The sequence below is a fragment of the Pelodiscus sinensis genome, chromosome 2 (assembly GCF_049634645.1).
Source record: "Pelodiscus sinensis isolate JC-2024 chromosome 2, ASM4963464v1, whole genome shotgun sequence".
Taxonomy (NCBI): Eukaryota; Metazoa; Chordata; order Testudines; family Trionychidae; genus Pelodiscus; species Pelodiscus sinensis.
Genome location: NC_134712.1, coordinates 244,914,223 through 244,930,177, shown reverse-complemented (window position 1 = coordinate 244,930,177; position 15,955 = coordinate 244,914,223). Strand labels below are relative to the sequence as shown.

Here is a 15,955-nt window from a genome sequence, read left to right as displayed (position 1 = left end):
CTATTTAAAGTACAGTTATGTCCCTTTTGTACTAATAGTGCAAAGATTACATGCTTTGGGTCAAGGATTTAGCCCCTAAACCATTACCATGAATTTGATTTCCATTCATCTAAATTTAATAAATTGCCTTAGATTCTTGCTCAGCCACTTCAAATTATACAAAAATTAACCCATCCATTATATTGGCACCAGAACTTATTCGTCACAATTCTGCAGCTCCTGCTCCCCAAATTAAAAATGGGACTGTCACAATGTTGAGGCAAATGTTGTAATACACTGTACAGAATATTGAACTTTTTATTCATTATCATTTTGCAAAGGGAACGAGAAATATTTTGTTGACTTTTAACATAAGAGAAAAAATATGTAAACGGACATTACCATAAAAGTGCCATATAAGCTTTAGAATCAACAGGATTGCAGAAAATATGACCTTCTAAGGCAGGTGTTGGTTCTTGAATCCAAAGAAACAATGTGTCACTTGTACCAAGGCTAATCTGGAGAAGAAGATAATTGCAGACTTATAAAATGGGAGGCAATATAGACATTAAATTAAATCTATTTATTATTACTGCTAACTTTTTTTAAAATCACACCATTAAATGAACTGGATTCTTATTGTAACAAATGATGATTAAGGTTATCACCCAATTAAGTTCATTCCGGATAGAGAAAGAGACCCAGCAATTTATAAATTTGGAGAATTATCTTAAAAGTACAGGTATTCCACAAGTTTGTTTAAAGTCCTGCATCCAGCTCTAGAAACAGCTGCAATGAGAATCGGTCTGACTCCCGTATATAGAAAATCAACAGATTCGCTATTTTGATTTATTTGAGAACCTAAGGTTATTGTCCAGGTTACTATTTTAGTCTCTGTAGTATCTCTAACCTTAATCACAGTGATGCGAACATTTTTCATTAATGCATACTGACTTACCGCAATGTCCCCTTCTTTAAGTTTCATTCCTGCAAGCGATGCTGAAAACATACAGAAGACAGTTCAATTAATAATTAGGCATGCAAAGTATTTATGCTACATTATATATGACATTCTGTTCTGTGCAGAAAATCATACCAAGGCCTAAACACAACTTCAAAATGGACTTGAGTGGTGCGTGAGGGTTTGGAGACATTCACCCTAAATATATTAAGTTAGTCATTATAGGGCACGGGTGGGAAATAATTAGGTGTGGGCCACTCCATGTATTTTAGGAAGTTGTCATGGGCCAGATCTGGGCTCCCAGAAGGGATGGGGTCCCAGACAAAAGAGGCAGAGCTGGGAGCTAAAGAAAGAGAGAGAGAAGTGTGTGTGTGAGAAAGAGAGAGACTCGGCATGTATTATTTATACCTGCCTCTGGAATTTCCACTACATGCATCTGACGAAGTGAGTCTTTGCCCACGAAAGCTGTTAGGGTACGTCTACACTTGCTTCCTATCTCGAGATAGGAATGCAAATGTAGTGTACCGAAATTGATGAAGCACAGAATTTAAATATCCCATGCTTAATTAGCATAATCACGTCCGGCCATTTTGAAATCACATTATTGCAAAATAAAACGCCCCATGTAGCAGCAACTTCTCTCTCGAAATAACTGTTACTCCTCATAAAATCCTTCTGGCAATGATGGGGCTCATATCCTCTTATCTGCAGTGTCAACAGATCTTGGTTTAAGATTGTTTTGGGACAAAAGATATGGAAAACTTTTCTGAAGCAGGTTGTAGGGAACTGAGACATTTTGGACATGTCATACTTTCTCATTCCCCAGGATTCTGCACTGGGCAAATCACTTAATCTCCCTTATTTCCCCATCTGTAAAGTGAAACCAAGGACAGTCCCTTTTGCCTACATTTTCCATGACTTGTCTATTTTGATTAGAACTGTCTTTTACTATACATATGTACAGTGTCTAGCAAAAAGAAGCTCCTACCCTGGTCACATAAGCACTACTGTAATACAGATAAATAATTTTAAAATTTCAAGAAATAGTGCTTCTGCACTCCAGTCCATGGGAGTTTTCAGAACTTCCATAAGCATATACAGGCAGTCCCCGGGTTACATACAAGATAGGGACTGTAGGTTTGTTCTTAAGTTGAATTTGTAAGTAAGTCGGAACTGGTACATATTGTAGGGGAAACTCTAGCCAAACATTTCTCCAGAGCTCAGTTTTATTCTCCCACACCTCACTTCCCTCAGTCCTTTATTCTCAAGCTGAGGTGTCTGCTGAGAAAAGCCGCTCCACGTCTCCCTGGTCTGCTGGGGGAGGGGAAAGCTCTAGCTTCGCGTCTCCCTGGTCTGCTGGGGGGAAGCAGCTAGTGCGGGGTTGCCTCACCCCGTTTGTAAGTAGGGATCCGATGTCAGTCGGATCCATGTAACCCGGGGACTGCCTGTATTTCCATAAATATAGCACATCTTGGACACTAGGGAATTTTGAAGACCTGCAATTATCTCTTAATTAGAATTTTAATAAAGGGCATCATTAAAATCTCTGCACCAATGAGATTAATGAGGAAGTTTAAAATAATAAAAACAAACTTTCCAGCGCTCTGATGCCTGATCTCCTGATGTCTTTTTCAAGGAAGGCTTAAGCACTATATCTTATAGTGTTGACATTTGTCTTCTGGTCATTGTTTTCCCTTTCAAAAAAATATATGCACTCTACACGAGTAACTATCTAAAGCACAGCAGTATCATTAATGCAGTGTTTGGGACTGTGAATGTGAAATTATACGCTACTTTTTTAAGGGTTTATTTCCTGTATATAGAATTTTACTTTTAAAACTTTTTACAGATTTTAATGGCAGATTTCTTTTTAAAGGTTTGGGAATTGTTTGTCTTACTTTAAATATGTTTATTTGAACTAGGTGTTCTCTCCTTCACACACAGGATCAAAAGCTTAACTAAAGAAAAGTTCTAGTAGTTAAGAGTAAATCTTTGATCTCTGTTTCTGCCTTCAGGCTTGGAAGACAAAAGCAAGTTCTTTAAACAATAGATTTTCTCAAGCTAAAATGAAACTGTTAACTGGCAAAGGAAGTTTTTGAGACGTAGACAAACAAAAACTTATCAAGGTAGAATTTAGGTGCACAGTGATGATGAGATGCATTTGGAGTCTATACACTATATATCTCAAACAAAGTGTGTTATCTCAGAAGAATCAGTGACAAAAGCTGTTGGAAAAAGGTGCCTGTGTGTGACATTCTTCCACCATCTGTAGATCATCTGTATATTGCAATATGCACTGAATAAATCTCAATTTTCAAACACAGAATTATGGAAGCATATTTGTTTACTCTCTCACCTGGATTGTCACCGGTAAATGCTACAACTTTACAGTCTGGACTAAACCCATAGCGTTGAATATAATATGGAGAAAGAGAGCCCTAAGGAGTAAACAACATGTTAAGAAAGCTGAAAAGTGCAAATTAATCCCACAATGCCAAATACATCGATAACTCAGATAGCCAACTAATTCTGTAGCAGAGATGTAACCGATAAACTGATTAAGCTTATCAGTTAATGCTATAGGCTACATGCATCTCCTACCCCCTTGCCAGTACATTTTTTTTAGCAGACTGGCCAGCAGCCCAGCTCATCCCCAGTTTGTTCAGGATCTGGGACCTACCCATGCTGTGACTCTGCATTTAAAGTGTATTAGGAGCTGGGCGGGAGGGTGGGTGGGCGGGCGGGCAGGCAGGCAGGCAGGCAGGCAGGCAGGCAGGCAGGCAATCTGGCTCACACCGGGTCCAGAAGCTCAGACCCCCACTGGACAGGGGCAGTTGCCACCCTGCACTGCAGCCTCTATATCAGAGGCAACAGCACGGGGCAACAGGCAGCCAGTCTGTGAGGGGAGCTGGTTTTTAAACTGGCTCCCCTCGCAGACCAGCTCTTGCCTGGGACCCCACAGGCTGCCTCTGATAAAGAGGCAGAAGTGTAGAGTGGCAAGGGGCTCCTCGGGATTGGGGATGGAGTGCACTGGCTGCCAGCCTCACCGCAAGGGACTACAGAATAGTCGAGTAACCAATAAGAATTCATGAAGTTAATCAACTATTTAATTAACCGATATTTAACATCCGAATTCTGTAGTACTTCTATAGAAGTTACAATCACTATTTACATTTATTTTATACTGTTGTGCTTTAGAGATTTTTGAGCTAACATTTTTATAAGATACCAACAAGTAAACCTCCTGAAAACCTCCCTCAGATCAAATTCTGAAATGAAGCCAACAGCAGCATTTTGACTTGAGATCTCCTTCCAGGTACTCAGCACATACATGCACATGTTCCCCATCCACGTATATATTAATATTAAAAATGAGACAGAAATACAGAATGATATGCAAACACACAACTAGTATGCATCACCATCACACGATATAAATGTTCATCAGTGATTATCTTTTATTTTATGGTTAAGGATTCCATTTTTTCATGTCTCCCCAATAACAAAACCAACAAATAGCAGCCAAAGACTCTTCTTTCTTTTGGTGGTACTGATCAGACCAAATCAATCTATTTCAAGAGGTATTCAGCCAGATTTGTTTTGACAATATAACAAAGATATGCTAGGGGAACAGAGGGCTTTTAATAAACCTGATAACTGACTGAAGTTATTGCATGAGTCCTTCAAACTTTATAACTACCATACTCTACTGCACTTGAGAAGCTTGAATGTCAGATAATCGTATTTCTTCAGTGTTAGAAATACAGTATTATTCACTCTTAAGTCAAACAACTGTTCGCAGATGTGCAAGGAAAGAAGAGAGACTTCTATCATTTGAGCATTGCTAACGGGGTCACCACAATCTTAGTCTTTGTATCCGCAGCATGCAAAGACCCTGGGGAAAATAGTGACAGCCAACAGCCACCAAAGTAGGGCTTGTGCATCCTTTCAAAGTTATCAGCACTCCTGCTCTGGAATGCAGTTCCATAGTACTCCTGAACATATTAGGTCAGTCAGAACAGCTCAGGGAGCTTACTACTGGAGCATAGCCTCTCTCTACAAACATAGATCACGAGGACCCTACTGTTACACACAGAGCACACCCCTGAAATGTTCCAGTGCCTTGTTCATCCGCAGTTATCCTCCACAAGCACATACCAGTACTGAGCTGGATGGCACAACAGGTCCCAGCTTTTCTTCTAATCCTGGTGCACAAGCACTAAGGCAGGTAGTGGACCACATTTTATCATGAATCTGCAGTAAGTTCATTCCAGAACCTAGCAGACAACAGCATAAAAACATGAGATGTAAACCCTGAAACATGAGACTACATTAATGAAAAGAAAACAAAGATACTGTATTAGAGGATTTCACCTGGCTAAAGGCAGAGAAAAAACTATACACAAACATGGGACATTTAATACTGACATGGAATGGTCTCAGCTTGGCAGAGCTCAGGGATGCTGTACTGTTACCAACGCACAACTCTGTGGTAGTTTTCATTTTGGAAAGGGCTAGAAATCTTTCCCACTGCATAGGGGCCAGGTATAGCCAAACTTCTTGCCCTCCAACCAGTGAGGCTAGACTGTGAAAATAGGTGGGGAATACATCCATAGAACCTGCAATCCCTCAATACTAGCCAGCAAAATGAGACGCACATGCTGCACGCAATCAAAGGATGGTGCAGCAACTGCATTCTCTTTGCATAAGGGAATTGTGCCTGAGGCACAATATTGCAGGAATTCCTACAAAGGTGGTATGTACTATTGCCTTGTACCTAGCTTGGGGGGTGATTTTAGTCCATCATTTAGCCCTTACTAATCCTTCTAAAATCCCTGTAAGGTTATGTTTGTATTATTACCCCCTTTCCAAAGGGGAAAACTGATCCTGATTTGTCATGGACCAAATTTTAAAAAATAACCTCTAATTTTGTGTGATACAAATTTTGAGTGTTCAGTTTTATACATTTAAGACATGATTTTCAGACTTATTGAATGTCTTCAAGTCGAGTTGATCTCAATGAGAGTTGCGGGTACTCAGCACCTCAAAAATCATATTTAATGTATGAATTACTGGATTCTTTTTTAATTCAGTCTTAATGATTGGCAAAGGCCACATAAGTGACTCTCTGTCAGAGCCAGGATTAGAGCTGAGGTAACTCCATTTACACTGCTCCAGCTTCTCCTCTAGCTAAAAAGAACATTTTTAAAACTCATGATCGACTGACCACCAACTGTGACAGCTCATATCCTGTACTAATCTAAGATATATTTAATTAGATATTTCACTGCACTCTTAATAACCAGAGGTGAATCCTGCTAACTTACTAATAATGTTATCCTGTGCTAAAGACATTTTTGCTTTTATAGCTAATTAGCCCAAGAACCTGCTTATTTCAATGACAGAAACTCAGTCATTGTTCAAAATGACTGGTAAATCTGAAACCAGTGGAATTTTGCTCAGTGTTACTGACCTTTAGACACTTGCATACATACAGGGAGAATGAAACTTGCCCTCAGCACATAGACTGTGCGATCAGGCTCTCCATAGAGTTTTGTGGGGCTGGAGAGGGAGGGAATGAAAAGTAGTCCACTCCCCAAGCAACTGGCAGACCACTAGACTGCAATATGGCCCCTCTGCATCCCCCATACAAGTACAGTAAAACTCCAGTGGTCCGGCACCCAATGGTCCAGCACTCCTGATGGTCCGGCACCATCTGGAACCCAGAAGTGCTCTGGGCAGCCGGACAATTGGAGCTGCTCTGCCCCCGGCTTCCCCGATTCAGCCGCTGCTGAAACTGACCAGCAGCTGACTCTAGTAAGCTGGGGACAGAGCAGCTGGGGTGCTGCCGGGTTGGTCCCATAGCACCATGGGGCACACCCCCCCCTCTCCACCCCAGACGCCTCATAGCCCCCCCTTCCGATGGTCCAGCATATTTGATAATCCGGCACCCCCTGGCTCCTGAAGGTGCCGTATTATCAGAAGGTAACTGTATATGAAATTATTGGATATGCAAGCACTGAGGTAGATGCCACACCGTAATTCTTAACACCCTCCTCTGCTCCAAGTCATTTAAAGCTATTAAACAGCCCCCATCCACAGTGCTCATAGGGTGCAGAAACAACCCCAACTGCCAGTGCGGCCCCTCTTCTGCAAGCATTCTGTCTCTCTTACATACATAGAGAGAGAGAGAGAATATGCTAGATCTCTGCACTTTGGTGTCTTAACATTTTATAGACATATCCAACAGTAAGTACGTAAGGTATATTTAAACCAAATAACCCAGCCCAGCTTTACAAAGAGAGTGTATTATACACTTTTGAGACACTGGAATAACTCAGGCTACATCGTAAGAAATTCAGATTACATTTTACTTGAGTTAGTGATATGTAAATGAAATTAAATGCATTTGATTGAATCAATTTCCTTTTATGCAAATTAAATATACTTAATAAATTATATGATGGTTAATTTGCCCTATGATTCAGCAGCAGGAATTCGACACAGCACACTTTCCATGGACATGAGATGTGTTTCTCTTCCCTGAGGTCAATCAGAACTACCACCACCAAATACAGAAAATACTCTTCCATAGAGGAGAAGGGGGAATTGAACAAAGAGTTCCGGCCCTCGGGAAATTCTACGTAAGGGATGGGAGGCAAACAATGATTGTCTTCAGCTGACTTCACAGAAAGCTACCCACCTCGAGAGAATAGATGAAAGCACTAGGAAATAAAAAGAACTCTAACAGAGGTGCAGCTAAGCAGCTAGACTCAGGTCAGGAGAAGATATGCTCTGGCCTGAAGAACTTTACATTAAATAAGAACTGAGGTGAGAAATTATTATGTGTAACAATTTCTTTTAGATTATTAGGCTTAGCTAGTGTTCTTGACTTTTACTTAGTAACTTGCTTTGATGTATCTATTATCACTTGCAACCACTTAAATCTTACTTTTTATACTTAATAAAACCACTTTTGTTTATTATGAAATCCAGAGTAAATAATTCTTATCTGGGGAAGGGGGAAGCAACAGCTGTGAATCTCTCTCTTTCACTGATAAGGAGGATGAATTTATGAGTTTTCTGTGTGTAAAACTTGTATACAAAGAATGATTTATCTGGAGTTTTGGTCCCTATTTGGGGCTGTGCTCCTGGGTGCTGTCAAGTCCTTGTATCTCCCTCCCAGAGCTGAACAGTTATCAGAGTCTGTGTTACTATGCTGGGGAGTGGTTACCCCAATTCTGTGTTTTTGCTGGAGGAGCTTCTGGCTCAGCAGAACAGAGTGATGGGGTATCCAGACGACAGGTAGGAGGACTCAGGAGGTATGATCTGTCCATCAGTGACAGCTGCAAGAGGATCTCTATAACTCAATCTGTCACAAAATTGTTTAGTCCTCTAGTGCAGTGTTTCTAAAAGTGTTCCGCAGAATCACTTTGAGAAACACATTAACTGGCCACCCCGGTTTGTTTATTTACTAGTGCTGCAGCCATGGACCCTCGCAGCTCCCATTGGCTCGGTTTCATCCTTTGCAGCCAATGGGAGCCACGGGAAGCAGCGTGGGCCAGGCCACCGCTTTCCACCGCTCCACTTGGCTGCAAAAAGTGAAATGTAGCCAATGGGAGACATGAGGCTCTGCGGTGCCAGTAAATAAACTAACTGGGGAGGCCAGTTAATGTGTTTCTCTAAGTGATTCCACAAAACAGTTTCCAAAACACTGCTCTAGTGTAACTTGACAGGATTTTTTAAAGCCTATGTGACCTGAAGTTAAACTTATAGAAATGAAGAGTAGGTCTGTTATATGACCATTTTTTTCAGAGATTTATTTCCAAATACAGGCAGTCCCCGGGTTACATACAAGATAGGGACTGTAGGTTTGTTCTTAAGTTGAATTTGTATGTAAGTCGGAACTGGTACATATTGTAGGGGAAACTCTAGCCAAACATTTCTCCAGAGCTCAGTTTTATTCTCCCATACCTCACTTCCCTCAGTCCTTTATTCTCAAGCTGAAGTGTCTGCTGAGAAAAGCCACTCCGCGTCTCCCTGGTCTGCTGGGGGGGGGCGCTAGCTTCGCGTCTCCCTGGTCTGCTGGGGGAAAGCAGCTACTGCGGGGTTGCCTCACCCCGTTTGTAAGTAGGGATCCGATGTCAGTCGGATCCATGTAACCCGGGGACTGCCTGTACAATATACAGGATCAATGGAAGGAAATTGCAAAAGATGAGAAAAAAATAGGCTTTGCATCAGCAGTATAAAAAATCTTGCATAATATTTATTTTTATTATTGCTATTAGGATGATCTCCCATTATGTTAACAGAAGACAAGGGATGGAAGACAACATGTAATTTAACTTTCATCTAGTAAAGAGTGGCACCATAATGTATGATTTCACTCTCCCATCTTTTTCACACCAAGGTTTAATAACTTTACATCCTCAGAACAGAATATTTACTCTAGATATTTAAATGTCCAGAGGAACAACAGAATTAGATGGGTACCATGTGTGTAAGTTATAGCTGGTTAAAAGTTATATGTGAAAAGTTTCAATTGAAACAAAAAAATTCCCATTTTATGCAAAGTTTTTCACATTTTTTTTTGACCCACCCCAAAAAGTTTCAATTTCCAAAACTGAAAAAGTTGGTTTTTCATCCCTTTCTTCTCTCTCTGAAAAAAGTTTTCAGAAACCACACCATTTTAGTTTTTCATCAAAAATATATGGAACATTTCAACCAAAATGAACATTTATTTTCATTTGAAAAGTCATTTTTTCCTCACATACTCAAAAAATCCAAAAGTGTTTTGACCATTTCAGTACAGAATGTTGGGACTGATCCCCCAAGGGGCTCAGGGGCTCTATGAGGGCACCCTGAACTCCCAAAATATCCAAGGGTTGCACTAACTGTCCAAAAGCTGCAATAAAGATGATGGGAGTGATGGATGCTCAGCATCCTTCAGAGTTTTTCCCACCAGGGAATATGATTCAGCCCCCCCCCCCCCCCCAGCAAAAAAAAAAATAAAAAAAAAAAAAGATTGCTGAAGTTTACATCATCAATACACTGAAAATTAAACAAAATACTGAAATTGCTAATTACATTAAGACTAGGTCATAAACATGATCATTTCATGCTGGCAGTAGATAAGCATAGACAGCCTTGCATGTTTTAGGGTCTGTGTCAGGTGTATTATGCCTTTCAGGGACAGTCATGCACTTCCAGTGAAAGCAATCCCGGGAGCAATCAAGGAACCCTATCCTGCCCTGCCTCAAGCTAACAGAGTAGGAAAGAGAGGACCCATAGTCCCTCTGGCCACTACATGGTGGGATTTTTCCACTGCTGTAATAACTCCATATTATGGATACTTGTCAGTTAACAGTCCCAATTAACCACAACACACACATCTTGCTCTGCATTTAAAACTCTGGACTGGAAGGCTGACTCAGCCCCAGCCGACAATTTGAAGTTTTAAATGCTGCTGCCGTGGAACAGCCTCTATCCACAGTGAGTCAGGCTCACTGCGGACAGAGGCTGTTCTGTGGGACGCCGAAGCAGCCTCTATCCGCAAGGAGCTTGGGGCCCCTCACAGACAGGGGCTGCTACTGCCCCATGCTGCTGCCTCTGCATCAGAGGCAGCAGCACGGGGCAGCAGGCGGGAGCCGATCCATGAGGAAAGCCGGTTTAAAAAACCAGCTCCCCATGAGGACTGGCTCCCGCCTGCCACCCCACACCGCTGCCTCTGATACAGAGGCAGCAATGTAGGGTAGCAGGAGGCTCCCTGAGAGTGAGGCCAGGAGTGCACTGGCTGCCATCCTCGCCCACAGGGGCCATCGAATAATCGTGTAACTGTTAAAATTGTGCGGGTACACAATTACCTAATTAAACGATTGCTAACATCCCTACTCCATATAGGTTAACAGAAGCATTCTTTTATTGATATCCTTTTACACTTCTAAGCACAGTAGCTATGTCGAGCTAAGTTTTAAGTACAGATCATGTTTAAGTTTGGTTTCTCTGCTTCAAACCTCTGAGATAAAAGCTATATGAACTTTTTTTAGTTGCTCCTCCCTGACCTGTCGCCTAAGGGAAAGGGAAAGTAGAGGGCCTGCCTGCCAAGGAGAACATTAAGAAAAAAGCAGCTCAGCTGGCCAAGAGGGTTCAGAGGCCCTAAAAAATTGACACTTTTAAAGCTAGATTTTGGCCTGTCACTAACTCCTAAATCCTACACAGAGCCCAAAGCATATATGAGGTTCCAAGCTGCCCAAGAGGGGGATGCAGATATGAATTCCTTGCTACCTTATTGAAGTGAGAGATACTGCACTTCTTCCCAGCCTTGTTACTAGAAAGGAGATGAAATAGTGAGTTGAACTTGATCTCCACCTGTGTCTTCAATTCTGGCTTTACCATCTTTTCATGCTACCACTTCACTGACTGCCTTAATATCTAACCATGAAACTTGGGGTGGGGGGAGGGGAACAACCCCATGTGGGCAAGAGGAAGCTGGGAGGGAGAGAATATGCCCCTGGCCCCCAGCCTCCTACACTCCCCACACACACATCCCCAAGGCTCTGCCCTGAAGGACCTGGGCAAGTCTTCTAGTACATCATAAAGTAGAAACAAAGTGCACAAACTCATTTTTAAAAGAATCTTTGAGGGATCCTGATAGAAAGAGGAGGTCAGTTTTTATGTTTGCACACACACACGCATGCATGCACCTGGGGGCAAAGAGGTAACCGTATTAAGATGAACACTAAAATAAGAGTAATTAATTCATTGCAGAGCTACACATTTAAAATACATTCCTTATCAGGGTAGTAATACTTAAACATGTGGGAAACACCTTGTCCTTCTTCTATTCATGATGGGGAGACAGGGAAACTCCCATGCAGAACTGTTCCCACCCAAAAAGAACAGACAACACTTACCATCACAATAATCAATGGGTGCATACACACTTAGAAAAAGGGATGCTGCAAAGCTACTAACCACAGAGATTCTCTGAAAGACAAAGATAACATGAAATAGTAACACTCATCAACTCTGATGCCAAAACAACTGCAGCTTGTGTAAGTCAAAGCAACAACATACTAATAAAATTTCAGCAATGGGTACTGTCTGCCAGAAAGTATTATCCAGTAAAATTTTCTTGCCTGGGCTTATAGTAGACAGCCATCTAAAAAGAAACCTTATGAAACATACAACATACACACAATATAGGAATGTATTCTGCCTTAGTACACATTACTGTACAGCCATGATATATCTAAGGGCCACAATTTAATAAAAATAAGTCTAGATACAAAAAAACAAGCAGACAGAAAAATCAAAGAATACTTGACAGCATAGAAATCATACCAATAGCATCTATTGGTGAACCCAAAGGGAAACCAAAGCTAAACACAGACGAGATCTTACAAACGTCTCCTTTTGTGAGAGACTCTTCCATCACCCCAACATGAGCACTCATCTTCCTGAGTCAATCAACTTCTTCCCAAGTCAAGCAACATAGCCCACCCCTGCAGTTAACCCTCTGATAGCAATCAACTATGCTACCCATTACTATGCCACAGACTCACTTCTCAGAGATAGACGGTAGATGGTCTCTAAGGAGGGTCATAAGGATGGCAAGACTTAATGACTCTCTATACCTTCTTTAGGCACTACTCAGGGACACATTTCAGCATGGCTGAGATGGACCCAGCCCTTCCTTGTACTCCAATGAACACTAGCTGCCTGAAAGAGAATGAGGGGGGTTGGATTAAAGATTGGTTCTGGCTCCGCTCTCTAAACCATCCAGAAAAACAGGCTGGCACAGTGGAGGGAACACACCACATCCTCTATAACAATGTTTTCCAAATGGTGTTCTGCAAAGTGAAAATAAGGGATCTGCGAGAAAATTCCATTACAACAACATTTTATGATTAAAAAAAAATAATTAATATTATGTGATTTTTGTTTTTAAATATGTGCAATTAAGCTATTAAATATTGATCTCACGACCTTGTTTAGCATTTGTTTATTATTATCCTTACTTATTTGTGGTCTACATTTTCAGTTCCATATATTAGACTGTTATTTGGAGTTCCACAAAATTATTTTGAGTTTAAAAGGGTTCCATGGCCAAATAAAATTGGGAAACATTGATCTATAAAGTAGCGAGCTACAAAGTAATGTGTGTACTGCATACAGGTCCTTAAGATAAATTCTTACCAAGACAGAATTCCTCTGGGGAATTCTGGTTATAATATGGCACTGCCACATCCCTTTCAGCACAACTAGGGAAGCCAAATTACAATCTACTCCTCAGCCCCTAGATCTGATCAAGGACTCAGATCACAAGGATCCTGGCTTAATTCACTTCTGCATGAATTTATTCTTAAATCTGTGACCAGAATATGTAGTTTGTCTTTTATCCATTCCATATCCTCTCACCCTAGAACAAGAAGTGTCACAATGACATTCATGAAAATACAGAGAGAACAATATTAAAGAAAAACGTTCTTTACAAAGTATATGGTGAACCTGTGAGACTTACTGCAGCAGGATATCAACTTGTCCATATCAGGAAGGTATTTTAAAATTAGGGATGCTAACATATAGTCATTTCAATGATTAATCAAATGACTACACGCATCCCCCTCCCGCCCCTTGCTGCCTCTCATACAGAGGCAGCAAGGGGCGGGGAGGAGAGGCAGGGAGCCAGTGCCAGTGGGAAGCTAGCTTTTAAGCCAGCTCCCCACAAGCACCAGATCCTGCAGAGCCAACTGCTCACCCCCACACTGCTGCCTATGATAGAGAGGCAGCAGCGTGGAGGGTGAGGGGGGCAGGCAGGAGCCGATACACTCAAGAAGCCAGCTTCAAAGGGATTTATCACCTTGCTCTGAAACACTGAATATTAGTCACTGCTTGAGGCAGAACATCAGATTTTCAGCCTTGAGCAGTTAAAATAATAATTGTTAGTGCTGATTTCTCAATTTCAGTAAAAAGGAAACTTACATTTGAAATTTTTAATTCATTTTAATCATTATAAAATCAAAATAACTTTGAAGACCAATCTGTCAAAACAATATCAACTCAACCTCCAGTTTTTCCTAGGTAACAATGCCTGGCACCTGTTTTGCAACAGCAAACATTGCACTGATACACCCACAGAATAACCATTTGCATGTATTAACTATGCATAATCACATGCTTGAGAGACCAAATATGGCAATATCTGCACAAACTGGTGCACATGCAATTTTGTGCAGGCAAAATTAAGGCCTAATTTTTAAATTTTGATTCAAAATGTTGTGACCCAGAGGTATTCACAATGTTAAATACATCAATCTAAAAATATCAGGTGTGTGATTGTCATATGCCAATTAACTGAGATGATTAAAAAAAATAGATCCACTTTATAAAATCACAACCCCTATATTATATATTTTGCATTATGACAACTAATGCAAGAAATAACATGCATTTCTTTTTAGCAAAAACTTATTTATTTCCTTAACAAAATTAAAATGATTTTCATCTGTGATTTCCAATAAGTTTATTGAAGTTGAGCCAACCTCAGTTTGTGCGTAGACCTCAGGGTTCTGGCTGTAAATCTTTGCTATCTGGTTTCCAGTAAAACGCTGAGAGAGAAATGCAAATGATTAGGAATACAAATGCTAAATAGAGTCAATAGTCATTAACTCTGTGTAATGAGTTCAGTACATTGCACTTTGGATATTTAATTTGCCTGATGCATGATGAAAGTCAGTGCACAGCAGGCAATCTGCACTAAACAGGCTATAATGCATAGTCTCATTATGAGAATTTTGCTCACCTTTTGGAAAAAGGCTGTGAAAAAAGCATTATTATCCATAATTTATGTTTCAGAAATGACAGTTCAGTGGAACAAATCATAATTTATTACATACAGAGGAACCCAATATATTGCAAACATTGCCTCCAAAGCCTCAAAATGTTCCCAATTTATACAACTCTGCATAGATGGGGTAAATGGAGGACAGGGTACTACAAGCCAGAAAGCATTAATGGATAAGGAGTACAGGCAGTCCCCGGGTTACGTACAAGATAGGGACTGTAGGTTTGTTCTTAAGTTGAATTTGTATGTAAGTCGGAACTGGTACATATAGTAGGGGAAACTCTAGCCAAACATTTCTCCAGAGCTCAGTTTTATTCTCCCACGCCTCACTTCCCTCAGTCCTTTCTTCTCAAGCTGAGGTGTCTGCTGAGAAAAGCTGCTCCGCATCTCCCTGGTCTACTGTGGGGGGGCACTAGCTTCGTGTCTCCCTGGTCTGCTGGAGGGAAGCAGCTAGTGCGGGGTTGCCTCACCCCGTTTGTAAGTAGGGATCTGATGTAAGTCGGATCCATGTAACCCGGGGACTGCCTATAATTATGTCTCATACATGTGTTAAATCAGATAAAGGAAAAACACTTAAGATGCTGAACTTTTTTGTTAATTAGTTAATTGCCTGTTTTAGGTTAAAAAGCAACATTTTGCATTGTTTAAAGTTTCATTTCAACTCAAATGAACATACAGTAAATTGCAAAATAAATCAAAAGAAGGATCTATGCAAGGGAATAGGACATTTTGATGAATTCACCCTCACTAACAAACTGACAACTAGGTGCTATTTATATATGCTACTTGTCTAAAACAGGGTTACACAAACTGGGGGGGGGGGGGAATTAAAGAAGCTAGGATCCCATGGTATCACTAATAACAGCAGGAGTGAGATTTTAAAAAGGAGCAGGTATTGTGGGATAAAAACAAAATGGCTGCGTCTAGACTGTCAAGTTTTTCCGCAAAAGCACTTGCTTTTGCGGAAAAACTTGCCAGCTGTCTACACTGGCCGCTTGAATTTGTGCAAAAACACTGACGATCTGATGTAAGATTGTCAGTGGTCCTCCGCAAATACTATGATGCCCCCGTTCGGGAAAAAGTCCTCTTGCGCAAATGTATTTGCGCAAGAGGGCCAGTGTAGACAGCACAGTACTATTTTGCGGAAAAAAGCCCCGATGGCGAAAATG

The 15,955-nt window shown here is 41.0% G+C and overlaps 1 protein-coding gene across 4 annotated transcripts in view; it reads right to left on the bottom strand.

Annotated features, from left to right (window-relative positions):
* Nucleotides 1-15,955, bottom strand: part of XYLB (xylulokinase) — a 125,784-nt gene that overhangs the window by 85,118 nt on the left and 24,711 nt on the right. For all 4 annotated transcript variants that reach the window (XM_075922826.1, XM_075922827.1, XM_075922825.1 and 1 more), the window contains exons 7-12: nt 14,485-14,550; nt 11,854-11,926; nt 5,099-5,217; nt 3,297-3,378; nt 938-978; nt 382-497 (exon numbers count right to left, since the gene is read on the bottom strand). In XM_075922826.1, coding sequence (XP_075778941.1) covers nt 382-497; nt 938-978; nt 3,297-3,378; nt 5,099-5,217; nt 11,854-11,926; nt 14,485-14,550 — 497 coding nt within the window. The remainder of the gene's footprint in view (nt 1-381; nt 498-937; nt 979-3,296; nt 3,379-5,098; nt 5,218-11,853; nt 11,927-14,484; nt 14,551-15,955) is intronic.